Source organism: Periophthalmus magnuspinnatus, chromosome 21 (assembly GCF_009829125.3).
Source record: "Periophthalmus magnuspinnatus isolate fPerMag1 chromosome 21, fPerMag1.2.pri, whole genome shotgun sequence".
Classification (NCBI taxonomy): Eukaryota; Metazoa; Chordata; class Actinopteri; order Gobiiformes; family Gobiidae; genus Periophthalmus; species Periophthalmus magnuspinnatus.
The window spans coordinates 9649560-9676723 of NC_047146.1; the positions used below are offsets into that span (position 1 = coordinate 9649560).

At 39.1% G+C, this 27164-nt stretch overlaps 1 protein-coding gene across 2 annotated transcripts; it reads left to right on the forward strand.

Annotated features, from left to right (window-relative positions):
• uggt2 (UDP-glucose glycoprotein glucosyltransferase 2) lies at positions 1 to 27000 on the forward strand. Of its 2 annotated transcripts, XM_055230850.1 has the most exons (41): positions 12 to 82; positions 482 to 644; positions 1145 to 1227; positions 1375 to 1505; positions 2764 to 2876; positions 2998 to 3175; positions 4528 to 4624; positions 4704 to 4776; positions 4868 to 4968; positions 5407 to 5506; positions 5962 to 6022; positions 6318 to 6409; positions 6507 to 6657; positions 7236 to 7355; positions 8869 to 8954; positions 9078 to 9213; positions 9472 to 9603; positions 10293 to 10457; positions 10539 to 10662; positions 10743 to 10841; positions 11241 to 11335; positions 11582 to 11788; positions 13071 to 13202; positions 13468 to 13598; positions 13700 to 13795; positions 13875 to 13977; positions 14796 to 14875; positions 15963 to 16152; positions 16491 to 16649; positions 16715 to 16800; positions 19212 to 19296; positions 19378 to 19460; positions 19599 to 19679; positions 23492 to 23596; positions 23688 to 23772; positions 23978 to 24160; positions 24249 to 24409; positions 25390 to 25504; positions 25576 to 25692; positions 26183 to 26342; positions 26433 to 27000. In XM_055230850.1, exons 2-41 carry the CDS (start codon positions 505 to 507, stop codon positions 26453 to 26455), a joined length of 4659 nt encoding a protein of 1552 aa, XP_055086825.1. In that variant the 5' UTR covers positions 12 to 82; positions 482 to 504; the 3' UTR covers positions 26456 to 27000. The 2 variants fall into 2 exon arrangements, with proteins under 2 accessions (XP_033842246.1, XP_055086825.1); XM_033986355.2 differs by lacking the exon at positions 19599 to 19679 and having other exon boundaries at positions 1 to 82.
• The last annotated feature ends 164 nt before the right edge of the window (positions 27001 to 27164 follow it).

The window sequence follows — 27164 nt, forward strand, 5'->3', positions numbered from 1 at the left end:
AGGATGAGCTATGCGTGCTAACTGCTGCCCAAAATATCTGAAGCCCCTCGCTGTACATGGAGTGGTCAGCATCCACAGCTGGGTAAGAGCTTGTATTAAACATTCGTGCAGTGGGGCGATTTGCTTTAGATTCTGCTACTTTGATAAACGACTGTGGCAGATAATGATGGTTACAAGTGATTAGATTTGGGGTTATTGCCTGCATTGTGCGCTGCGTTAGCCCATACGCTCCAGGTACTATTCAAACGATCTACTTAACCTTCTTAAGCCTCACCAAAGCGACCAAATGGTGCGTTATTGCGCTTTTTGGGGGTTTTAAACTGGGATAATAACACTGTCGTTTGCTAGTCTCTTGAACTTGACCCTGCACACTGCTTCTGATGATACTGACATGTAATTAAGAGTGGGGTTACTACGTGGCAGTCCCGTGTCATGGTGCAAAGATTTGACCCTCCTGCTGAATGTGAATGTGTGGTTTCAGATTACTGCTCCCTGACGGACACAATGAGGAACCGTGGTTTGTTGTCACTGCTGCTGCTGCTTCTGCTGCTTCTGCTGAGCCCACAACATGTCACCTCATCCAAAGGCGTCAGTGCCAGTCTGAAAGCCAAGTGGAGCATGACCCCCTTTCTGTTGGAGACATGGTAAAGAGGGGGGTCCATTCAGTTTGAGTCACGCAATAGGTTTACATATGTGTCCTACTTCAATCAGCCATCATCCTAATAATGTAGGGCAACTCCCAGGCAATAAAGAAATAGTAATTCAAGCTATTATCTATATCAAGTCACTTATGGGAGTCTAAATTGACTAAAGGTTAATAGAGGGATCTTTAAAGGCCCTTTAAATGTGCCTCGATGTGTAAATGAACAGCATTAGTGGAACATGAAAAGGACAATGTTGTGGAAAAAATTACAATTCTTGATGAAAAGTAATCCATTTCAGCAACATTATACAGCATTATTCCTGTGGCTACCTCACTTGATTGCAGTTGCGACTTTAGTTTTGATTTTAGTCTACTCATCGTGTGTAATTATAGCTCGCTGCGTGTCTTTTGGGGTAGTAGTCTAGTCTGTAATGATGCACGTTTGAAAGCAAAAGCTACTTGTGATTTACTGTGTCTCATTTATCTGTGTTTGTTGTGTAGTGAATTTGTCGGTGAAGATGGAAATGAAAAATTCTGGCAGTTTGTTGACACTGTGAAAGAGCTCACTGTTTACAAGCAAGGAGGTGAGATTTAACTGTTTCTTGTAGCTATTGTAGTGACTTTATCTCATGACTTTCAAAAACTCTGTTAACCAACATTATATGTTGTTATATATTATCCAAACTTGTGAATTTCAATGGTCTTTAACACACTGACATTGTTAATTGCAGAGTCTGTGCGCTCCTACTTCAATCTGATTGTTAAAAAAGCTGGCCAGTTCCTCACGGACCTCCAAGTTAATCTGCTCAAATTTGCTCTGTCATTACGAACCTACTCCCCAGCGGTCTATGCGTCCCAGCAGGTATGTGGTCAAACACTGAAAAGATAGTTACTGAAGAGTTGGGCTGAGCAATTAATCAAATTCTTTTTATTTATTTATTATAAAACAAGTTTACTCTTGACTCTCTTACTTTAGCAGGGTTATTATGTAAGTACAATTGGTATTGTTAAAAAAAAAAATATATAATCTAATTTAATCTATTAAAATTAGATTACATGTTTGTAGAAATGTAATTTAAAGCAATTTGCAATTTCTTAAATATGCTGAGAATGAAAATGTTAAGAGCTTTCTGAAAGACTACAAGTCACTGCTCTAACTTTGATTGAAATCAACTAAAATTATAACTGTCAGGTTTTTGCAAAAAAAAAATCAACATTTCACTTTTTGGCCATATCGCCCAGCCCTACGAAAGATGTGATAATGATATGACCATTTCTTGTTGAATGTAGCATTACTGTATTATTTTCATACAAACACAAGCACATATTTCTAAAGTGAAGTTACTTGGTCCACTGAAAAATATCTTGTTAGGTAATCGTCGTATGAAACTGTGTGTAATATTTCGCATCAATAACTCATTTTCTCTCAACAGCACTTTTTCTCAAATCAACTGTAGACCGATAATTTTGTCCAATTGATCGGCACATGAAAAACACTGGGCTGATGATTAAACTTGATTAAAGTGATTTCAAAAGAAGTCATGAAAAATCAAGGTTCATTCATTCAGCATCATTGACTATCAAAAGAAATGTTTTATCAAGGTCTGTTAGGTCCTTGATAAAACATTTGTTTTATGTAAAAAAAAATTTAAAAAAATTGATGGGGTCAAAATTGGGGCTTCAACAGCTAAAATTGAATTCAAGGCAATTGTACCTTGTTCATCTATTGTTTTTGTATTACTTTATAATAACTACACCTTAATTAGCTTTAATAAAACACCGACAAAGACTTAATTCATAATGAAGTAATTGTTTTTTAAGAATGATTCAGGCTTAAGTACTTAAGGTGTTAGGAGTATGAGTTAGTGTTACCTACATTTTTATATTGCAATGTAAAAACAAGCAACCTTTTAGCCATATACGCAAAATACCCATTTCACCATAATTTTATCTGATATGAAAATTTCAGTGGTAAATAAAAAGGTGTTTCAAGGTTTTCAAGTACCGTACTTGGAAACTCATTGAACACCAGGATTACCAACACATTTGACAACTGCTAACAAAATAATGAGTGCAGTTGTTGAATTTGTTTAATTGTGCAGCATTTTTTCTATTCACAGATTGCAAGTGATGAACCTCCTCCTGACGATTGCGCTGCCTTTGTGTCTATCCACGGCCAACACACCTGCAGCCCCAAGGATATAAAGAAGCTCCTGAAGGCAGCTGCAGGCAGGTAACAAAGGAGGACTTTGAACTGTTAGATAGGTGGAACTCACTGATAGAAAAATATAATGCTGAAACATATACATATGTATTTTGTTTTGAAGTTTGTCTGAATTCTTACATTTATGCAGGACAAAACCTTATTTATACAAGGATGATCACATATATCCTGGTGGAAATAAAACTGAAGTGCCTATTGTGATCTTGTACGCTGAAATTGGGACCAAGAAGTTCACATCGTTTCACAAGGTGTTGTTAGAGAAAGCAGAAGAGGGCACACTTTTGTATGTGCTCCGACATTATGTAGAAGTAAGTAGCTTTTTTCTTTTTCTTCAAGATCCAATTGTATTTATGTGTCATGATACAAAAACAACGCTACTCCTCTTCACTACACCTGTGTGCATCTTTCACCAAATTGATAGGCTTCTGCCCCCTCAGTCCTTTTTCAATAAGTGATTCCTGTAAGCTGGCAATGCTCCTGAAATGTTTGTGGCCGACTAAAAGCTTGGGCTATAGATGCTTGCTGAAGGTTTTTTTCTTTCTTGGAGACACGTGCGGGCAGAAGCAGAGAGAGTGGGAGTGAAAGACTCAGGCATTTCTTTGAATCTCAGTGAACAAAAGTGCCAAGGTTAAATGTCAGTAAATCTGCTGCAGTGTGTGGCAGAGTCCTTGTGTGTTTCATGTTGCAGGCAAACAATTTTGTTAAACTAGTAATCGAATAGAAAAATAACATTGAACACCAAACAAGAAACTGTGTGAACTCAATAGTGCGGGTGTGTTCTGGGTGAAATGTCTGTTTTCAGGTTAGCTTTCCATGCCGCTTTGTCATTAAGGTCGTCTTTTATAGTCGCAGTCCCAGACCTATTAATTGTGCTGCTGGCATCTGTGAAACCTGGATTTTAGTTTCCAGTACTGAAGTGTAATTCATCATGATACAGAATGGGTAGCTAGGGTTGTTCACATGCAGTTGTGCTAGTCAGACTATGCATTTATCAAAAAGTGAAAAGTTAATTTCACCAGCCTTATAGCATAACTGTCTAAGTCATGTCTTGGGCAAATTGTGTTTCTGACTCATTCTACTCTCCAGACCCTGTTGCATCTGTAAGTGTCATTGGTTTTGTCTTCAGCCAGTCAGTGTGTGGTTTTCTGGCTGTAAAAATATTTCTATTTTACTCTATGCTACTCCTGAATTAGATGCTCCACAATTTCTGAATTAAATTTGTTAGCACTGTGCTATAGGGTCAGTGTTCTAACTTGCATATTTGCATATTATTTTTCTTGTATTGTTTATTTTTGTGTTATTTAATGGTTGGTATTGCGATTTCTACTGTGTCTGTTTTTTCTCTCCTTGAATTGGCACTGCCAATCATCTGCCTCCTAGCTTGCAGTTCCTTCTCTGTGTATGTAGGCTTGGGATGGATAGTAATATCGGGCGGCAGTGGCTCAGTTGGAGTGTTCTTCCACTGACCTGATGGTTGGCCCTTTGAATGCCAAAACAGACACTTAACCTGCCTCATCCCCAGTGTCTCCATACACTGGTTTATGAATGAATACTACCATTTTCATTTGTTTTATGATTAAATAATCACTGCTTATTATCATATTTCAACCATAGACTGGTTCCAACTTACTTGATTTTTTGTTTTGTGGCTCTGTTACAGAAATCAAAGCCTAAACCCATGCTTCTGTCTGGGTATGGTGTGGAGCTGGCTATCAAAAGCACCGAATACAAAGCTGTGGATGACACTCAAGTTAAAGGTGACTCACTGAACTGTCAAATTGGCTATTCAAATTCACATGCAATTAAAGCAACACTGTACAAATGATTGCTTTTTAGACTCGAGGACACCTTTAGCTGGTGAGGATAATGGAAATGATGAAGTTCAAGGTTTTCTGTTTGGGACTTTAAAGTAAGCTATTCAGTGTTATCAGAAATGCTTAATATTTTTCTCTAGCATGGGTTGCTGCTTGACTGAAGGATTTCATTTTTTATTGTCCAAGGAAAGCTCACCCTGAACTGAAGGAAGAACTTGGTGAATTGCGCAAACATCTCCTTGAGAGCATGAATGACCTGGCCCCACTCAAAGTGTGGGAACTTCAAGGTAAAATTTCGTCTTTATGTAGTGATTATCTTTGTGAGTTTTTGTGTGTTAGTTTAGCAGTGAGGCAGCAAGTGTTTTTTGTGCATTATGTCTTTGTGTCTGTAGGTAAGACACCCACTTTAGTATGATTCTGGTATGTGAGATTTGTGCTGGTTGGAGGGGCTGATGGAGCAGACTACCCCAGGGCAGCTGTGGTTAGAGTGAAATGAATAAAAAAAGCGCTCTGGGTGACTTGAAAGTCACTATATAAATTCAATGCAGCATTATTATTATTATTATTATTATTATTATTATTATTATTATTATTATTATTATTATTATTATTATTATTATTATTATTATTATTATTATTATTATTATGTTATTTAGATATTAATATATTTACTTGCAAGGCAGTTTCCACAATTTCATAGTATGCTTATTGTTTATTCTTTACAGATCTGAGTTTTCAAGCTGCTGCTAAAATCCTTTCTGCACCAAAGTTTGATACGCTGAAGATAATGCAAGACCTGAGTCAAAACTTTCCAAGTAAAGCAAGGTAGGAAAGTGGAGCTTTGCCTGTTTGCTGCATTATAATGAGCCCATTTATTATTTAAAATATAATATGTTTATTTTCTGCATTATATACAACCTATGGGAATCCTTTGGCTTTATTTAAAATTCACCCAGAGTATTCTTTTATAGACTTGGGTATAGACTTTTGCATTTGTTTGGATATGATTAATCAATCCAAAGGCACTTATGGGCTCCACAATGAACACACTTTTATGTACGCAGATGTCATCCATCTTTTTGATGTTTGCTTTTTTTGCACAAGCAGCTTATAAAAATGCCAAAAAAGTGCTGAGTAAGAATCAGGTGTTTACAGGGGAATTGACTGCAACCATCTTGAGAGCCTGCACTTTTTTGGAGATTAAAACTGGCATTTTACTAGCGGCTGGGGATGTGCTAAAAGCTGAGTGTAACTGTATACGTGTTTTACTGTTTCCACAGATCACTGACAAGGGTAGCAGTAAAGCAGGAAATGAGAAAAGAAATTGAGGAGAACCAAAAGGTCTGATATCATAACCAGCATCTCACATAGAAGTCCACTATTGTTTTATTATTGCCTTAGCACAATATTAGCAAGCCCAGCCCGTAATCTATTATCTAAAGGATATTATTTCTCAACCGTACTGCAGTAAATTTTTATTGTTAATTTCCCCTACATCTCTGGACTGTCTTTAACGTTACGAGTCATGCTGTGCTCCCCATGCTTGTCTTTCTCATTGAAACAGCCACCATTAAACATAGAATAACTCATTTAGAGCTTTAAGCATTCAACTGCCTCCTTCTGTTTGTTCTTTAAGCACCTCAGCGAGACTATTGGTGTGCACCCTGGAGACGGAGAGCTCTTTATCAATGGGCTTCATATCGATCTGGACGTTCACAACCCATTCAGGTAGGGGGTTGATTGTAAAGATCAGCTGGCTATCTGTGCCATTACTTCTTATAGTAACAAGAGTACAATTCCTCAAGTTTGTGTAATCTTTTTACAGCATTTTGGATATCCTCAGAGGAGAGGCTAAGGTTTTAGAGGGGCTTCATAATCTAGGTATAAAAGGGGAGCATCAAGCCAAACTGCTAAGATTACCTGTGAGCCATGTGGACGATAGTTATGCCCTAGACATCAGAGATCCGGCTATAATGGTAAGTCATGTCCTTATTCTTGGAGTGAAAATTAGATCTGGGATAAGGTTATTGCCGTAGCCCTGAGGATTACAGAAAGTTGAATTATTAAAGAGAAAGTTGGCCAAGAAAAGCTTTTCATTCATTATCGTGTACTTAAGGACAATAAGATTTCTAAACTGTGTGCGGCTGAAAAGTCTCTTTGGAGCGATTGATTATGTAGCCTCATTATGGTACACTCCTGGCACACATGTCATTACTACAGAAATGAGCTGTACTTACTGCACAAAAGCAGTACACAGCATGAAATCATACATTTATGCATTTTAATACATTTAGGTAGAGTCGTCTTTAAAGAAGATTTCATGTTTCATTTCATTTTTCATTTCTTTTCATACATGATTGTTTCTATTATTCTGTGAACTAAGAATTGTTTAGTACTTCAGACTGTGTTGGTATGCAACAATAGTAGTGCATGTAATTTATTTCTAAATGTCATAAATATTGTATCATAACATTTAGACACCTTTGGTGCTGTGAAGTTTGGTTGACACATGATTAAGGTTTTTTCACTCTTCTTTTGTCTTTCTTTTTTCCAGTGGTTTAATGACATTGAGAATGACCCAATGTACCGCAGTTGGCCATCGGGAGTACAAGAGCTCCTCAGAGCCACGTTTCCTGGAGTCATCCGACAGATCAGACGCAATTTCTTTAACCTGGTGAGTTGCAGACCATCCATCCATTTTCTTCCGTTTATCTGGGGCCGGGCTTCTGGGGCAGCAGTCTAAGCAGGGCCCCCCTGAGACTTCCCTCCCCCCTGACATTTCCTCCAGCTCCTCTGATGCGACCCCAAGGCATTCCCAGGGCGGCCAAGGGACATAGTGCCTCCAGCGTGACTTGGGTCTTCCCTGGGCCTCCTCAGCCCGAGTCACCTCAGCTGGCTTCTCGCGATGTGGAGGAGCAGCAGCTCTACTCTGAGCTCCTCCCCTGAGACCAAGCTCCTCACGCTATCTCTAAGGGAGTGCCCAGCCACACTGCAAACACTTTCAACCACTTGTATCCATCATCTTGTCCTTTTGGGCATTACCCAAAGCTCATGACCATAGATGAGGGCAGTCGCCAGGATTAATCAGTAAATCAAGAGTTTTGCTTTTTGACCCAGCTCCTTTTTTACCACAACAGTCCAATACAGCAACTGCATCACTGCAGACCCTGCACCAATCTGCCTGTCAATTTCTCCATCCTTCCCTCACTTGTGAACTAGACCCCGAGGTACTTGAACTCCTCCACTTGAGGCAGGGACTCTATACCCACCTCTCCAGGTGGGTGGCGAGTACTTTTTCCGGTTCAGAATCATGGCCTTGGATTTAGAGGAGCTGATTTTAATCTCAGCCATTTCAGTCTCAACTGATGAAGCCATCAGGACAGCATAATCTGCAAACAGCGGAGATGAGATCCTGTGGTCCCCAAACCAGACCAGCCACCACCCCTGTCTACCAATCCAGAAGTACCGTCCACGACTGCCACGTGATGTTACAGAGGTGTGTCAGCCATGCCAACCCCACAAAATCCAAAGACTTGTCACTGAGAAGCTTGCCAACCACCTCATTGACTTCAGCCAGGATGATGGATGAGTCCGCCCCCGAGTCCTCAGTCTGTGCTTCCTTTTCAGAAGACGTGACACCGAGGTGGCTTTCCATGTCCCCAAAGTCAGTTTTCATGTCTGGCATTTGACTGCAGCCCAGATCTCTCACCGACCCCTCACGGATCCTCCTGCAGGTATTGGGTTCACGGGATGACAACGCCACGTTGTTCATTTGGGCTGTGCCCAGCCTCGCTCTGTGGGGGAAGGCCCAGGTTACGGTGGTGTTTCAAGGAGGAGGAGATGCAGACCAGTACTATCTATTAATCCATTCAGAGATGCAGACCATTAAATGAATTAATGCATTTCTGCAAAGAACATTTATTCTTAATACAACATAAACCATTATTTGGAAATGCGTACAATAAAAGATTGATGTTTTTTGTTGCTTTTGTTCAGCAGGGGAATTAGCATTTATTTTTAGTACCACATTAGAAAGGCAAAGGATTTAAAACCATGAATTAGAGTTGATCAGTCTTGAAACTTTGCACCTAGTTACTACTAAATCATCCTTGTAAACAGTCTCTCTCAAATGCTGTGAAAAGGTTGGTGTACTTTTCTGATTGAAGTTATTTATCTGGTTTTGTCAGGTCTTGTTCCTTGATCCAGTGCAGGAGGAGAGCGTGGAGCTAATGAAACTGACAGAGCTTTTTTACAAGCACAAGATCCCCCTGAGGTTAGTGCTGGTAATTCTTCCACCGTTTACACCTGTCTGTGTCTCACCTCCAGTATTTATAATCTGCCCTGTCGTAATTCTCCTATCACCTGCAAATTGAATACTTGTTTTTGCCTTGTGTAGGATTGGATTTGTGTTTGTTGTCAACACCAAAGATGAGATTGATGGCTTCTCAGACGCTGGGGTGGGATTTTACAGACTGCTAAATTACATTGCAGAAGAATACGATTTATCCCAGGCCTTATTGTCTACAGTCTCGGTAAGTACATTGCATGCATAAATCAGTTTTTTAGCAAGCACAGTGTTGAGAAATAAGTAAGTTTTTTGTCCCATACCCCTACCCATCAGAAGTCTTTTTTATTATGCCTCGTATTATGCTGTGGATTGAGACATTATTAAGCTAGAAGAGTCAGCGGGATTTCACATCTCTTCCTTTCAAACTGAGATGGAAATTATTGATAGTGGCAGTGAATTGGAAGATGGTGATAGTCAAATTTGTTCTGTCTTCTTCTTGCAGCTATACAACAAAGTAGATGCAGGGGAGCAGCTGTCTGTGGATACTATCTCCGCGTACCTCAAGAGAAAATTCCCCAAAGCCAATGCAGAGAGGATACTGGGCCTGGATTCAGAATACGATGAAAGAAGAAAGGTAAATAAATATTGTATCTAATATGCAAACTAAATACACGGAGGATGAGGCACACAATATGATCTCTGACGAACTGAATAACACTCTTCAATGACGGGGTAACAGCTGGGCTAAACACATTGGAACACGGAAGTGAAAATTGTGTTCTCAAAATTGATGTGCTTACTTGAAGACCATGTCCATTAATAGGTTACATAAGGTCACAATTTTCTTTCTGGTGTAAAAGTTAGTAGTAAATCTATCAGTCTCCTTAAAGACAAGCAGGTAACTCCACCAGGTCTAAAACCAAGATATAGGTCAACTCTGTGGAGAGGCGTGTCTTGTGATTTTAAGAATGCATGTTTTTCCAAGTATTTTTTATTAAATCAAACACCTGTTATTGAATACAAGCAAGTGGAATAAGTGTAATGCCGTTCTGTGGAACATTCCTGGAATATCAATAACATCACCATGTAGACAAGCAGACCTTTAAGATTCAAAGGTATGATCCAGAATAGGACATTGATGTTGTGGGTCAGGATTTTTACGTTGCATATCCTCCACATCCATGATATAGAAAAAAAACTAGTGAGGTTTTTTGGTCCATTCAAATCCCATGCATGACCAATAGAGTAAGTAAAAGAACATGTATGTTGCCAGGTAATCACAATGTTTTACCTGATCAGCACCATTTGTATTTTCTGTGATAGGAAGGAGCACTCTTCTATAAAAAAAGTGGCCTTGGCGCTCTTCCTCTGGCTTTATTTAACGGAGTCCCACTCAGCCCAGATGAGATGGACCCAGACGAACTGGAGACTGTCCTCCTGCAGCGCATCATGGACACCACCAACGCCTTCCAGAGAGCTGTCTTTATGGTACCAAAGCAAAAACAACACTTGGAATGGATTTCTGATGGCATACCAGACTCACATCCTCAATCTTTTCTCTCTTTCAAGGGTCAGTTGACAGAAGGCGCGGATGTGGTTGACTATCTGATGGAGCAAGCCAATGTAGTCCCCAGGATGAACTCTATTATTTTAAGCAATGACCGGAAGTACCTTGACTTCACCGCCAATCCAAGTAACACACTTTGAGCTCGGGCTATATTGATTCAACCTCTGCTGCTGTCGTGACACTGGTGAATTTCTTTTGCTCTGCAGTTGTACACGACTGGGAGGATACAACTATGTTTTCATATATGGACTCGAGAGACAAGACGGCTGTAGTTGCCAAAAGAATTAAATACTTTTCAACTAGTGGTGAGTAATACATGCATAAAAGAAAATATATACTACAGAGTAAAATATTTCTACCATTTATTCATTTATTTTGATTTTGATTTAGCACCCAAACCCCAAACTAATATGCTACAAAACAAAAATTCAATCTGCTCTTGGTTACTGGCGCCAAAAAGTGTGAAATTTGACCTTTGTTAAAGCAGGCAGGTTGTGCCTCAAGCAAGGTAATTGCTGGGTTTGCTGCCTCCTGTCTGGCTTTGGGCCAACACTCTAAATGGTCATCAGGACCAGATTTCCCTGCTGAGGCTCTGACTCTGTCTTGCTCTGATTGTCACCTCCTAACTGACAGGATATGGTTTTAACACAATTTATAGTCTACATTACGGCTGTATTTTCAGTGCAACTGTTCTTTCATTTCAGATTCTAATGAAGTAAATGCTGTGACGATGTGGGTAGTAGGGGATTTTGACAAGGTTTCAGGAAGAAAACTGTTAATCAATGCTTTGAAACATGTGGTGAGTCCAAAATCATTTTAATTCACTCAGAATGAATAAATGTGGAACTTGATTTTCAGGACAGTTTTTCATTATAATGAGTAAAGAAAATGATATAAAAACAAAACAAAAACATGCACGCTTCAATTGGGGCTACTTAGTGGAAGGAAAAGAATATAAAATAAATCTTTATTGTTATCTTGACGCATATCTCCCTGCAGTACATCCTGCTAATTGCTATGTGTTTTGATGGTTCTGTGAGAGCAGAAAGCCAGCCGTGGAATACGTGTTGGAGTGATAGACAACCCCGAAGGCAAACTCACAGAGGATAACACTGTGTTGTACCGGGCGATTTGGGCTGCACTGCTAACTCAGAAGAAGAAGACTGCAGTTGAATTTGGACTCAAACTTCTCAAAGAGGAGAGCAACCAGCTATCACAGAAGGGCAGCAAGATGAAGGAGTTTCTACTAAAGGTAGACAATGAGTGCAAATAATTTAAGATAAACACTTTTTAGTAGTAATTATATTTATTTATTTAGTTTTTTTCTTCTGAAACAGTGTATTTTTATTGTAATGAATTACAGTGCAAATTGGGTGAGCTAATTATCTATATATAAGTATAGAATAGAATATAGTAGAAAATAGAAGATAAATGCAAAGTGTGGAAATCCCTTTTGAGGAATTGTTTTTATATGGGACAGTTAACATTAGCATATAAAAGTGCTTAAGTTCGCCATGCAGGCTAAGTTTAAACAGTAGTCCCATTGCTTTAGAGTTAACAAAATGATTTTTGTTGATGGATGATCCTATCATTTTAGCCCTCCTCTGAACACCAGTTTACAGAGTACTTTGAAAGCTCACATGGATAACACAGCGAGCGCCCCACTGCCTGTCAGTTCCACTCAGATTGCCACACGAGTCAACACAAGCTTGGCTCCTCTTGCTGAGTCTTGGGCTCTGAGCTGCTTGTGGATGGCTTGTGCCTGGGCACAGATGAATAGCCCAGGTACGTCTCGCTGTTCAACCCAGCTGGAGTCTCATGTGTTCAGCCATGCATGACCATCTCGGCCTCCATAAACACACTACAACCTAGAGCATTCCTCCCACCTATAAGAGTGTGTATAAGGCACTAATCTACAAATCAGCTGCAGACAGAAGGGGATACTGTCGCTCCCATCTCTTTTCTCCCACCAGAATAACTCCTAGAGCACAGGTTACATCTGGGACCAACTGTAACAAACTGTCCTTCAATTACTGCCCTTAAACAATGGAGAGAGAATGGGCTGGAAATAGAAAGGGGAAGATAGGAGCTGGCTGTGAGAGCTGAGAACCACAGTGGAGGGATATGAGTTTATTATTGGCTGGCAGGCAGACTTGCTGACTGGATTGTGCTGACATTATTGGTATTTCACCTGTTCTCCTGAGAAGGGAAATGTTCACGAAAGTAATAAGCCGGCCCACAAAACTCCCCCTCTCCCACACCTAATTTGTTATAGACAAAAATGGACACGGTCTAATTAAGAGTTTCCTGTATTAATTACAAATGGATTTAATTTCATTTTCACCTGTGCATTTTTGACAGCTACTTTGACTGGTTGAAATATTTTATGTTGGAAAAATGCAATGAAATTACTAAGAGGCTGCATCAATATCCTTGTAAAAAACTCAGTATTATACGATCTAATATAACTACAATATTAATATGAAATGTATATTATAATTTGTACATTTATTATGATATTTCTGTATTTTAAGGGAATGGATGACGATGCTTTTGAGAAGAAGTTCAATACAATGGAAGTGGATTTTATTCAGAGCCAGCAGCTCTTCTGCCAAGAAGTGTTGAAGTTAAGTCCTGGACAGCGGGCAGTAATCAGTAATGGCAGAGTGAGTTATATTTGTATCTTTTTCTTTCAAATAGCAAAAGAAAAATTGAATTCAATTTTGAATTCAATCTTTCTTTTGCTGGACAAAAGTTTAGAGTGAAAACGTTTTGCCCCTCATCCAAGTGGCTTCAGTTTTGTTCAGGTTAATGGTGGGACACTGCCTTATTTCTTTCAAATACAAAAGTAATCCAGACTGATGTAATAGTTGTTTCTTGTAACAAATGCTATTGGTAAATTGCAGTTCTTGCATATTTTCATTGTTGCAGATTCTTGGTCCATTTAATGAGGAGGAAGAGTTCACTGTAGATGATTTCCACTTGCTGGAGAAAATTACTCTAAGTGGTTCTGCTGAAAAGGTCCAAGCCAAGGTGCAGGAGATGGGGATCAAGCCAAAGCAGTATGTTTGAATCAGCTTATGCTTAAATGCAATTCTTTGTATTGTATACTTGGTCTAAGATTGTAATTGCTTATCCAGATTTGTCTTCTTCTATCTCTCAGGGCCACAGACTTGGTGATGAAAGTTGATGCCCTCCTAAATACAGCCCCCAAAGGAGAAGTCAGAAGGGACATCCATTTTTTGAAAGCTACACACAGGTGAATTTATATATGAACACATAATTTAGGGTGCCCTCCCCTTCTTCTGTGTAATACATTATACTGTGTTCATCTTCAGTGTTCTCCACCTGTCTCCACGGGAGCATGAAGTGTTCTATGATGTGGTGGCTATTGTTGACCCTCTCACGAGAGCAGCACAGAAGCTGTCATCATTACTCAATGTAAGTTGCAACTCTTTTGTAATATTTTGAGATTACCTACCTCCAACACTTTTACTAATTAACTTGACATTTGCATAACATGTTAATGGAGTAAGAATATTTCACTTAAAGTAAACCTTGGCTGATAAAACAAGAAGAAAATTTACTTTTTTGAATAAATTGACACCAATATAAACTACTACTGTGAATCCAAGTGATTTTAACTTCCACCATTTAATTAATGCTTAATTTTATGGCTCAATGTTGTATGTTATGTAATTATGTGTTTTATTCATGTTGACATTTACCACACATTTCTGTCTTGTTACTGGCAGGAGCTTGCCTGCGTGCTGCCAATACAATAATGTTATATTATAAAATTGTTCTCAGCTCTGTACTGAGCGGGACAATAATAAAGTACAGAGCTTTGTGATAATTATACCTATGTAAATTCATTACCAAGCTCTGTCCCAACTAAGGGTCTGCAATATTAATTAATATCTTTTTTTTTTGTTTCCAGATGATATTCAGACAATATTGGGGTAATCTATCAGATCAATCTATCATGTGCGAAAATGTGACTGTGAATGTCTTCATTTCACATATCACAAAATGTGAAAGGACTGTAAAATGAAACACAAAGGATGATACTTTCATTTCTATTATAGTTAACATACCTTGTAAAAGTGTTGCATATCTACATAACAACCAATGTGATATCAATTTTTTGATATGTCACCTGTAGCCCGAAAAAAATAATAATAAAAAATGTAAAAAATTAAATCGGTCCAGTTGGCAGCTGAACCCTGTCATGACCTTGCTCTCTTTGCATTTTACAGGTGCTGGGCCAAGTGGTCAACATGAAGCTGCAACTGTTTATGAACTGCAAGTCCAAGCTATCTGAGATGCCCCTCAAGAGGTAGGTAGTAGCTGTATCGGTAATTAAATTTTCTTGTTTGGGGTGTTTGTGCATCTCCTGACCACTGCAGACTTAGCAGCCCTGCCCTGTGTCTTCCCTTTGTAAGATTGCACTGCGCAGATGCAATCTGCTTAATAACACTGTCTTATTGCTTTGGGCCTCCCTGTGCTTCTACTAGCAAATTGTTCAGTGTTCACAGATGTGGCACAAATCAGCAGCTCTGGAAAAATGCATTGAAAAGGCCTAAACTGAAATGAATTCTATATTATTTTGCTTTTTTAAATTTTGTTTTTACCTTTTTAACACTTTCTGCCTCTGGACTCTACACATTCTGACTATACCACAGTTCAAAGAGCACATAGCTTTTACACAGTGCAACTTCCTGTGTCATATCACTTGTCAGATCATGGCAACTGCTGTAATCCCCAGGGATATAGCCAAGCCTTTACTGTTGGCTTGAGCATCAGTGGTTTCACTTGTTTTCTTTACTCAGAGGTCAGACTAAGGCATTAACTGGGATGCTGGTTATTTTATATCCCCACTGCCTTTGAGGAATGGGTCTTCTCCACAATAGCATTAAATCTAATATTCTCAAAAAGCTGTTATGTACAACCCTCGTATCATGTATACACTGGTATTCTTTCACCCAGGAGTCGTCACTGCTTTTATTATTTAGAGTCTGCTTTATTAACTGCAACAATGTACCGGTATGTATTTACTGTATTTAACTGTTCATACTTTGTGTTAGAGGACAAACTGAAGATGCAGACCACACATTGGTGTAACAATTGGCCTCACTGCAGTACTGTTCAGGGCTTAGGCTAGTGAACATAGTATTATTGTTTTTACTGCAGAAACATTAGCAAAATAAATGTATACAGTGAGAGTACAGTCGATGCCTTATTGTTAAGAGATCACATATACCAGTTCCCACTATCACAACACAGTCTTGTCCTAGGATGCTGGCTATTGCACAATATGTCATCATAATTTTTGTCCCTTGAAAAAAAAAAAGAAAAACCTTTTCTTGTGCTTTTATTCTCTCATCTGTGGCATAATAAAGTGGGATGCTGTTTTTGTGTTTTAGTTTTTATCGTTTTGTCTTGGACCCTGATGTAAAGTTCTTAGCCAACGATACAGTGTCAGCAGGACCAGTGGCACGGTTCATGGACCTCCCTGAAACTCCCCTACTCACCCTCAACATGATCACCCCTGAGAGCTGGATGGTGCAGGCTGTGAACAGCCCACATGACCTGGATAACATTCACCTGCTGGAGGTACTCAATGCTAAGAAAATACTTAATAAACATTCAATAGTAGTACTTTTACTTAACTTAACAGTAAGCTTAGTATGTTTACTGTTCTCTGTTCTATTGGATGCTCCTGCTCCTACAGCTTGTAATTGTAGATGCCATTCTCTTGTGCAGCCATCAGCTATGTGTTTATTGGAGGCTGTGTGCAATGTGTGGTTTATTTTCTGTTGTGAATTATTCTGTGTTTTATGGGATTTGCAAGTTATTGCAATTTGTTTTGTTTACAGTTTAGAAATTGTCTGAACTTAAGCGGATTAGTCTTTTTATGGGTATTGGGTACTGAAACTGATGTGTCACTCCAGGTGAGTGGAGTTGTCTCTGCAGAATACGAATTGGAGCACCTTTTGCTAGAAGGCCACTGCTTTGACCTTTCAACCGGGCAGCCTCCCCGTGGACTGCAGTTCACTCTGGGCATGAGCCAGAACCCACTTACATATGACACCATTGTCATGGCAAACCTGGTCAGTGACAGTCATTTCAAATCTCTGCAAGTGACTTTTACTAAATAGTGTTTCCACTTTAACAGGGATATTTCCAACTGAAAGCCAATCCTGGTGCGTGGATCTTGCGGTTACGTAAAGGGAGATCAGAAGACATCTATCAGATTGTGGCGTAGGTGTTCCTTCACTTTCGCATCATTCATGTACAGCAATTTAGGGCGCTAAAGAGGATGTTTATATGAATTTAGTGAACTGATCAGTATGTCCCTATGAAGGTTGTTTTCAGGTACATTTTCCCTTTTTAAAGTAGCAGCTATGAAACCCATCACTATGGAAACACAGAGCTGCTGACACTGTAGCAGCTCAAGGTTTTGATGAGTGCAGGGAGTTGTGCTCTGCGCAGAGGGGAGAGAGACAGGTAGGAGGAAAGGGCTGCTATTAAAAAGAAGAGCGAGCGCGGAGATGATTCAGCTGGTCACCTGCCATGCCATCCACCTCACAGCGCACAATATCAGCAGCAGAGTGTGGGGAGCTGGACGGCGTAGGAGTCAAAGGCTGCATTTACTCCACACTATGCGTTGGTGTTTTCTAATTTCCCCGGACAAACAGTAACAGTGCTGTGCCTTGGTGGGTTTTACTCTTTCTCACGTACTTTTGTTGCTTCTGTGATTCTAACCCTTCACTTTTCTTTGGATTTTATTTCAAAGCAAACAATGTTCTCGACTCATTTAAGTGACCACAATGGGAACAGACCTTCCTTCAAATAAGTCATAATAACCCGAACCAATCTCAAATCTGTCGTAATCCCTTAAACGCCATATCGGATGTTCACCACAGTCACTGATAGTGTCTTTGCCAGCCCATCCTCGTGCTAAGATTTAGGACACATATAGCCTTTGGTTCCTCTGAAATCATATCAGACAACCCAAGATTTATTCCCCAATCCTCCAGGTGGAGCTAAGAGGTGATGTCATTTTTCACCTTGGCAGTGTCATTATTCTTGTGGTTAGCGGCGCTCTGCTCTGGTTAGGTGGCCGATCAGAGCCTAGTGGGAGTGTCCGTGTTCTCTAGTCCCCGAGCATGCGTTTTCCTGCTTTTCTGCTGCACTGGGCCTTGACAGCGATGAATGAGATGGCCGCTTCTTCTCTCCTCCGAGCTGGAATACAGATTGATCTCCAGTGCTTTCTAACGCGGGCCGTAAAAGCTCAGTTTCAGCGAGTGACAGAAGAGGGCCATTGCACAAGCAGCACTTAGGCATAAGGGGGAAATGCACTTATTCCTAATATGGAGCAGGGGATGGCATTTATCAAAGTGATATGGTTAGGTCTTTCTGGAAGTTCTGTGTTGTAGTTAGTCGAGTATCAGGGACTTCAGGTCTTTGCAATGTTTTGACCCAGAATAATCCTACCTGGCAAAGCACAATGTATACGGTCCAATTTTCAACCTATACAGTGACAGGCCAGAGATATATTTTGAGCAGTGGGCAGCCTTTCTATTGAATTTGTCAGACTATGATGTGTCTCTCTTGGCTATTGTCCTTAAATATTACACAGGTCCTGTTTGTAAAAGTTTACTGTTGGAATGTTATATTGCCTAAACCAGCAAAACTCTAAAGCAGGACTGTGCCTTTTAATGTGATTACAGTTATTGCAACAGTTAATTACCAAAAAATGCAAATATTAAAACAAATATTAAATTCTGTTCTGAGTTATGTGGGTGTTAGTTTTGCATGAACCACAAGTCTGTACTTTAACAGGTTAACAGTTGGCAGTACATAAATAATCATTAATAATCATTTAAATTATGACTCAAACAATCACAATGATGCTAAACAATTTTCAATTCATTTACCTTTTATTTATACAGGGAGAGCCCAATGTGAGCACTCAGGCTCTCATTTAATTTAATTTCATTTATTTCTATTGAAATACAGCAAAATACAGACAAAAACAAATAAAACAAAGTACATAAGCCATTTATTTAACATTAAAAACAGGTGTAAGTGTGAGTATAAATGTTTGTCACCAGATTATTAAATTGCATTTGTGGCACCAAAGTATCCAATTTTGCTTGTCTTTGAAATATAGTACATTTTTGGGAAGTAAAACAATCAAAAGCCCTTTTTCCCCATCTCAGTTCTGGTGTGGCTAGTCTTTAGTCTTTCATCATGTGATCTTGTATTAAAAGTTCCCGTATCAATAGATAGAGATATTTCGACAGTCTGTCAAGTAGTCCCTTATATATACATTTTATACAGTATTGTTCTCTTCTGACAGATAGCGATGGCCAGCCTACTTTTTCATAGAGTGAACAGTGATGGGTTTTAAATTCATCACTTGTTATGAAACGAAGGGCTGAGTAAGAGTGCATCTAAAGGTTTCAAAGTACTGGCTGAATTCTGCATGTATATTATATCTCCATAATGCAGTAATAATTATAATAATAGTGAATAAGTGCTGTGCTACTTCAATTCATCTACCAATTTACAAGAATAGCACAAAAACTGTTATAAATATTGCATAAAAACTCCTTCAGAAAAACATGTGGTAAGTGATCATTGATTTTCATTTCTCCTCTTTGCAGACATGATGGCACTGATTCTCCTGCTGATGCTGGTGATGTTATTGTTGTGCTTAACAGTTTCCACAGCAAGATCATTAAAGTCAGAGTAAGTATAACTAACTTTTTTTTTGAATATTACTTTTTCTACACTATTCTATACTAATTTCTTATCATCATCCAATCACAGGTACAGAAAAAGCCTGACAAAATTAACGAAGATCTTTTAAGTGAATCAACTGAAAGTGGAGGCATCTGGGACTCCATTGCAAGGTAGTTACTCTTTTTTACATCTTAAAGCCCATCTTAAAGTATAGATGGTACCTGGTCTCATTGGCGGTAATAACTGTTGGGTCAGTCGGTGACTTATCTGCTGGACCCTGTATTTCACCTATTCATTGGGGTTTTCAGGAGGTCTTATTCATCCCCGGGATTCATGCTGCGATATTATGCTGTAAGATCTAATATAGCAAAAAATATGTGCTTCTGTAGGTATGTGCGTGGTAATTAAATGCCTGCGCGTGGTTGTGTGTGCGTGTGTGAGTGCGTGTCCTTACACCTCCTAACTGTGTGATCCTGTCTCCTCACTTTATGCCTGCTTTTTCAAGTGTTTGGAGCACTTTAGAGAAAAGGTAGGCTGTGGCGCATTTAACACTTATTTGTCATAGTCATTAGCATGCAGTGTTTATTGGCTCATTTTTTTTCTAATGTAATGGCATATGCTTTGGTGCTCACAAATTATCATCAGCAACTCAGACAATCCTTTGGGCCCACACTGTTAGCCTATTTACATACTGGTGTAATCGTAATACTTTAATTTAAATGGTGTGGTTACAGTCTTCTTAAAGCATGAGCAAAGACTTTATTCATAATGAACAGTTTATTATTCAGGCTTAGCAACTACATAACTTCCTAACCCTAACTCCCCCTAAAGCCTGTTAATTAAGTAGTTAATAAGCTTGGATCATTAAACTATAAACTATTTATTCATTATGAACATACTCTTTGTCCATGCTTTATTTAGGCTAATTAAGGTGCAGTTAATATAAAGTGGTACTGTTCTAATACAAAATATTCTACATAAGATATGCAAGTCCAAGTTACACTGAAGTGTAGTTAAAGGTCCTCTATTACACAAAATTGACTCTTGTGAGCGTTAAGCCATGTTATAATGCTGTTAGCCCATCAAAAACATGAATGGAGATGTGTTTTGTTTCATTCTTATGTTTGAGTAATAATTTGTCTATACCTCCAGTGCTCAAAATGCTCTGTTCCACCTTGCAATGTCATGTAGTGATAGTTTTCATGTCAACAGCTACTTTTTACCTTTTGTTCAGAAGAGATGGGCAATTCCAGGACTGAAATCATCTAAATGACTCTAGTGAAGGTGTATGGAGTTTAAAGTGTTTTCTGTTTCAGTGAAAAACTCACAGGATTTGTGTTAAACATGTGTGAAAGAAACAAAACACAACTCCAGGTATGTTTTTGTTGTGGAAACAACAGATCAGAAAATAGAGTAATATGGGCCCTTTAAGTAGAGGGTTCTGAAGTGGCTTTCTCAGTAGCCCATATTTAAATAGTTTAAATGGTGATAAGTTAAATCATTTTAAGATTGCTCCACAGAGTTTGCCTGAGATCAGGAATCTAGTACCCCTCTCAGGGACTCCAAAAAGGCCGGGTACTCTGCACTGGTGTTTGGCCCGTAGGCCAACACAACAGTCAGAGACCTGTCCCCGACCCAAAGGCGCAGGGATGTGACCTTCTCGTTCACTGAGGTGAACCCCAACATGTGGCGGTTGAGCTGTGGGCAATGAGCAAGGACAAACCAGCTTGCCGCCTCTCCCTGCGGGCAACGCCAGAGAAATGGAGAGTCCAACCCCTCTCAAGGAGTTGAGTTCCAAAGCCCAAGCTGTGTGTGGATGTGAGGCCGACTATATCTAGCCGGTAATGCTCAACCTCCCACACAAGCTCTTTCCCCCCAGCGAGGTGACATTCCATGTCCCCAGAGCCAGTCTACATGTCCTGAGATCCAGTTGTCGACGCCCCGTCTTCGACTCCCACCCAGATCTCGCTGCACCGGATCCTCCCTCGCTCCTTCGAGCTGAGCCCAGCCATCAGGTGCTCGCTCTCAAGCACCCACGCCAGGCCTGACTCCAGAGTGGGGCCCCAATAACACCAGACCGGGCGACGTAACTAGCCTTGTTCTTCCTCTTCTCATAAAGGGCTTCTGAACCGCTCTTAGTCTGACCCATCCCCTCTGACCTGTTTGCCATGGGTGACCCTACAAGGGGCATAAAGCCCCCGACAACATAGCTCCCAGGATCATTCGGGTGCTCAAACCCCTCCACCACGTGAATGTGACTGTTCAGGGAGGGGGGAAAATTTTTGCTATGGAAAAAATAAAGAAAAAATATATCACAGGGGACTGAAAACATTGCAGATTTCTACAGAATAAATGAGCAAAGCACTAAACTTTATTAATCTGAGGTGGGACAAATTTGACTTTATTTGTAAATCATTGGTGACCAATGAGCTCCTTCATTTCACATGCGTCACAGAAAAAACTGATCTGATTGGGTGATCACGTTTGACCGGGCTTGAGATGTAACAGAAGGTCGTAACTAAACTTAAATTGCATTAGGCCAACAAAAACTATTATTGTTATAGTTATAGTATATAACATATGCTGTCATAATTACATTTTAATAGTACTGAATAGTTATGAATTGATTACAACTTTATACGCCATGACTGCTATACAAAGTATAAGTACTGGAAATATCCATTTGGAGATATCCAAATATCCAAGTTTGGTGGGTCTTCAGTAACTGGCCAGAGGGGATCTTTGCAATACTGTCTTATGCTATCACACTCAAGATAAACTTTGCCAGCAGTAGAGGCAGAGGCAAGTGTTTTACGTAGAAATAGGCTTTCCTCAGTATTTTTCAAGAGCAGATTTTTTTTTTTTTTTGTGGCTCAATAATTCTTTTTAACGAAGGTGTTATATTTACAGACTTCTCAGTGTACTTTTCACCCCACATGTTCAGACTTCAAATAAACCCAAAGTCAAACAATTTTTCAAACATGACAAGTTTCCTTTTCGCTGTGAAAGCAAAGACGTCTCAATACAGCGGAGTTCATTGGTAACCTCTGAATGCTAGCAGTGATTCATTTTAAAGGGCAAGCCTGCAGACATGTATTGATCTAACACCTCCGAAGATTTGGCGAGGTGAAACTCGGCGTCAGTAAAGCACATGTAGGCTCCAGTGGCTTCTTTGGAAAGTTTTGAGCCTTTTAATTCATACATCATGTTCAAATGTACTTTCTTTTATGGTAAGAGCTATAGTACATACTACTGTGTCAATTTATCACAATACAATGTCTGTCTCACACATCGAAAATCTGAATACACAATAGTAGCATCACAACTGATACATCCCTGCTTCAGTGCAAATGTAGCATGCATCATATGGACTAAATGAAATACAGTTTGTGTGAAACACTCCACTGCAGCTTCTGCTTCTTCAAATCTGCAGCTTGTATTGCATCACTGATAGACCAGAGAGACTTATCTTATGGATTACTTTCTACATTTGATATCCATTACTGTCTACTTCCTGTGAAAGTTAGAAGAAAACAAAGGTTGGTCTTGGCTGACCAGACTACTGGCATGTTTCCATGGAGATTTCTCTCAGAACCTCAGTCCAACTACGTAGAAGATAGTCACTGCTGGTTTATTTATCCTCAGTCAAAGAAACACACTTAGAGACCAGAAGCTCCTCCCCTCTCCTCTTCTCTCCACACCCTCCATGTCTTTCTATTTCTCATTTGTGTTTTGTGGAAGTCTCAGAACTCGCCCTGAGTCTGTGATGGAGTGTGTGACAGACTCCTCTTCATCAGCAGTCGTTTTATACAAGGACATCCAGTCTGACTGCAGACACAACTGCCCTGCAGCACTAAGTCTGATTTGTGCCCACCAAATGTGCCCTGCATTAGCTGCTACTTCTAACATTGTGTACTGTTGTGACCCATGTCAAGTTCAGCATGAAACATTTTATTAGTCAAGGGTCTAATTTTAAGAGCTTCCTTAGTAGCTAGAGTAGCTATTAGCTGCTAAATATTTTGATGTAAATAAAAGAAATGAGCTTTAAAGTGTAATGACTTTTTTCATTATATATTTGGTTTGATTTGATTGTGTTTATTCTACTTGCTGCATGGCTTGTTTCAAATAGTAGTCTTGTCTAATTCTATGCAGTGATCATATCTGATTAAAAATGATTTTGTTGTTTTAAATGCCTCAACAGCATCACTGGTGGTAGCTCGAAGAAGGAGGATGTAGACAAAAAGAAAGAGGATGTTTTGAACATATTTTCTGTGGCCTCAGGACATTTGTATGAACGGTTTCTGAGGTGGGTCACTCTGGTTTTCATTTTTGCGTTTTCCTTTTCAGTGTCTTCTCCTTCACTCATTCCTGAACTCTCTGTCTCTTCTCGGTTTCAGAATAATGATGCTGTCTGTCCTTCGGCACACCCAGACACCTGTCAAGTTCTGGTTCCTAAAGAATTATCTCTCTCCATCCTTTAAGGTATGAGTTACACTGTTTTTTTTTACCTTTATGTTGTTGCTTGGTAATTAAAAATACAGGGGAGTATGATTATTACTCTTAATTTCTTCTAGTTTTGATTTACTTTTATATGAATACTGACACCTTTCTTTGTTGCTAAGGTTTCTTTAAAATGTGTCTACACACCAGAATCTTTTGTTAATGAAGTTCTGTGTTTGGTTGTTAGGAGACCATCCATCACATGGCCCAGGCGTACGGTTTTCAGTATGAGTTAGTGCAGTACAAATGGCCTCGCTGGCTCCACCAACAGACAGAGAAGCAGCGCATCATCTGGGGATACAAAATCCTCTTTTTGGATGTTTTATTCCCATTAGCTGTGGACAAGATCATTTTTGTGGATGCTGATCAGGTAGGAAATACTGCTGTCAGACTTGGGTAAAGATACTTATAAAATGTGACTAAATACTGTTGTTTTTTTTAAAATTCCTTTTCAACAGATAGTACGTGCTGATTTGAAACAGTTGAGGGACTTGGACTTGGAGGGTGCACCTTATGGCTACACACCATTCTGTGATAGTCGCAAAGAGATGGATGGCTATCGCTTTTGGAAATCTGGGTACTGGGCTTCACATCTGGGACACAGAAAATATCACATCAGGTAGCCCTCTAAGATTATATAATTTAAAAGGATGGCAATGATATGCTGTTGATAGAGAAGATTGTATTTATGGATCTTATATTTATGTATCTAGTGGCAAAGTTTTACCCAATGAAACCAAAGTATTTATTGATTCTGTTGTAAAGCTAGACTACATACCCTCCCAACTATGATAATAAACTATCCTGAATTGATCTTTAACAAAATACATAAATATAATTTTACATATCTCAAATTATATTAAATCAATAAGAAAATAATTAAACTAATAATATAAACACTATATTAGTGAAGAAATATCTAATTTTCTACCAGTCGGCTAAGAGAAAAGATATTGTACAACTTGAACAAATATTTTTAAGGACAACAACATAGCTATCAATTTTACACCATGTGGCAACTTTGGGGAATTTAACTTGCAAGTTTTATTCTACCAGAACACAACAAACCTGGAAAATATATAAGTAGACCACAGCACAAGCTTGTCTCAGTTGTGAATCTTTCACTTGTACATTCTGGCCTAGATTCTCTAACTTATGTTAAGAAATTATTCATTTCTCTGTGAGTACATATGACAGAGGACAGGGTAGCCTAGAGAAAATTTGTGAATCACAATATGGCAGTTTTGTTAAAATGGCACATCGTCACATTAATGAGATCACGGTTTGATTTTTATCAGCATACCGCCACGCCCTAAGTTAATGTTTAATGTTGCCATGGCTGCTTGGAAGATTGGAAAGTCAAAAACAGGATATCTTTGATAAAATCTTTCTGAGGAACTTCATTAGTCAACTTTGGTTTCTCATTTTAAGTTAATCTGCATATCCTTACTTATTAATATGCCATGTTAAGTACCATTATGCTAATACAGCTGTAGGGGGTTCGTTATTGAAGACATTCATTTTAGCCTATAATACTCTCGCCTGTTGAGGTTTTGTAAGGCTTGGATAATCTCACTCTGCTGTGCCTTTTGTAACCAGTGCACTGTATGTGGTGGATTTGAAGAAGTTTCGCAAGATCGCTGCTGGAGACAGATTACGTGGCCAGTACCAAGCCTTAAGCCAAGACCCTAACAGTCTGTCTAACCTTGATCAGGTAACCTGGGTTAATGTGTTACATGAATTATGAAAAGTAAAAACTAACTAACTGTGCCATGTAATTTTTAGGATCTTCCAAACAACATGATCCACCAGGTAGCAATCAAGTCTCTGCCGCAGGAGTGGCTCTGGTGCGAGACGTGGTGTGATGACAAGTCTAAAATAACAGCCAAAACCATAGATCTGGTGAGTGACAAAAATATTCAGTCCATCTGTTTTCTACTGAAGGACATAATGCTTACCTTATTTTTCATTTTTAGTATTTCCTTAAAAGTATAGAAGGATCTTACATGCAATATATATGTCTCTTTTTAACCTTTGATTGTATTACTTGTTAGTTGCAGCATGGAAAAGCAAGAGCAACATTTACAGCTGCGAACATACACGAGGCACTTGACATTTAGGAAGCTACTGTGGAGCAATCCTGCAGTCTCCTAAACTAATTTAGAGAATTACTGGATAGGCTCCAGTCGACTGGAATAGGAAGCATTGGCTCATTGTGGTTTAGGACAGCACTTTGTAATTCAGACACAAGACATGCTCTAATGTCCTTTTAACAGAATAGGAAATCAAATTAGGTCCAAATGCACACCACAGACAGTGCTAGGGATTAGACCGGTTGGTGCAAAATGGCAGTGATTGCTTGACTGATACTTTTCGTCTGTGTTTCTCACAGTGCAATAACCCAAAGACCAAGGAGCCCAAGCTCACAGCAGCAGCCAGGATTGTGCCTGAGTGGGTTGAATATGACAACGAGATCAAGCGGTTACTGAGAGGAGTCCAAGAGAAACAAGAGAGAGTATTAGAAAGGCAGAGCTCATCCTCACAAGCAAAAGGTCTGTTCAGTGTCAAAGCTAATGCCGTACTGTCGTAGTTATTCCAAAATGAATGTACTCACATTTTTTCTGTCTCCTCTTGTGCTGCAGATGTCCAGAGAGATGAGCTTTAGTATTTGCCAGCATCATACTGTACAGAAAGGAGTCTGCATCATTTGCACACAGAGCACCTGAGAATCTTACAGACATTTCCAAACAGTGTTACATCCTCATCCTGAGGGTAGATATTTTTATACTTGTCATGCTGTGTTGGTCGGCTGTGTTTTGTTTTTTTTTTACGGAAAACATAAAAAATAAACAACGCATTGAATCTGTAATCCACTGTAAAATTTAGAATGGTAAATTCCTGCACTGAAAAACTATAATTTAAACCACATTTAATAAAATACAAAAACAAACAAAATACACATTTCACGATTATGATTACAAAATTGTAATTTATTAAAATGTTTACATTTCTTTGTCTGTAAATGTGTTATTTATGCTTGATCCAGTATTTTAACTCAGGAATAAGATGGCTGCTCAGTAGAATCAGTCTGTTATAGGTGCAGCAGGACTGGTCTCAGGGCACTCATCCTTTACTGTGCTGTGTCAAATACCAGTGTTTGTACTGTGGTCTGCTGGGAAAGAATAAATCTTTTCTAGAAAACATTACAAATGTTTATTTGTGGTGTCCATTTGCTGGATTGACTTGTGACAGAGGGTGTTTATGGCATCAGTTTCCTCTAGTGTCTTTATATTATTTTTCTATAGATTTAATTTTCTTTATCATCGTATGCATACAACTCAGATATTTGTCAATAATTTTATTTAAAGTACATA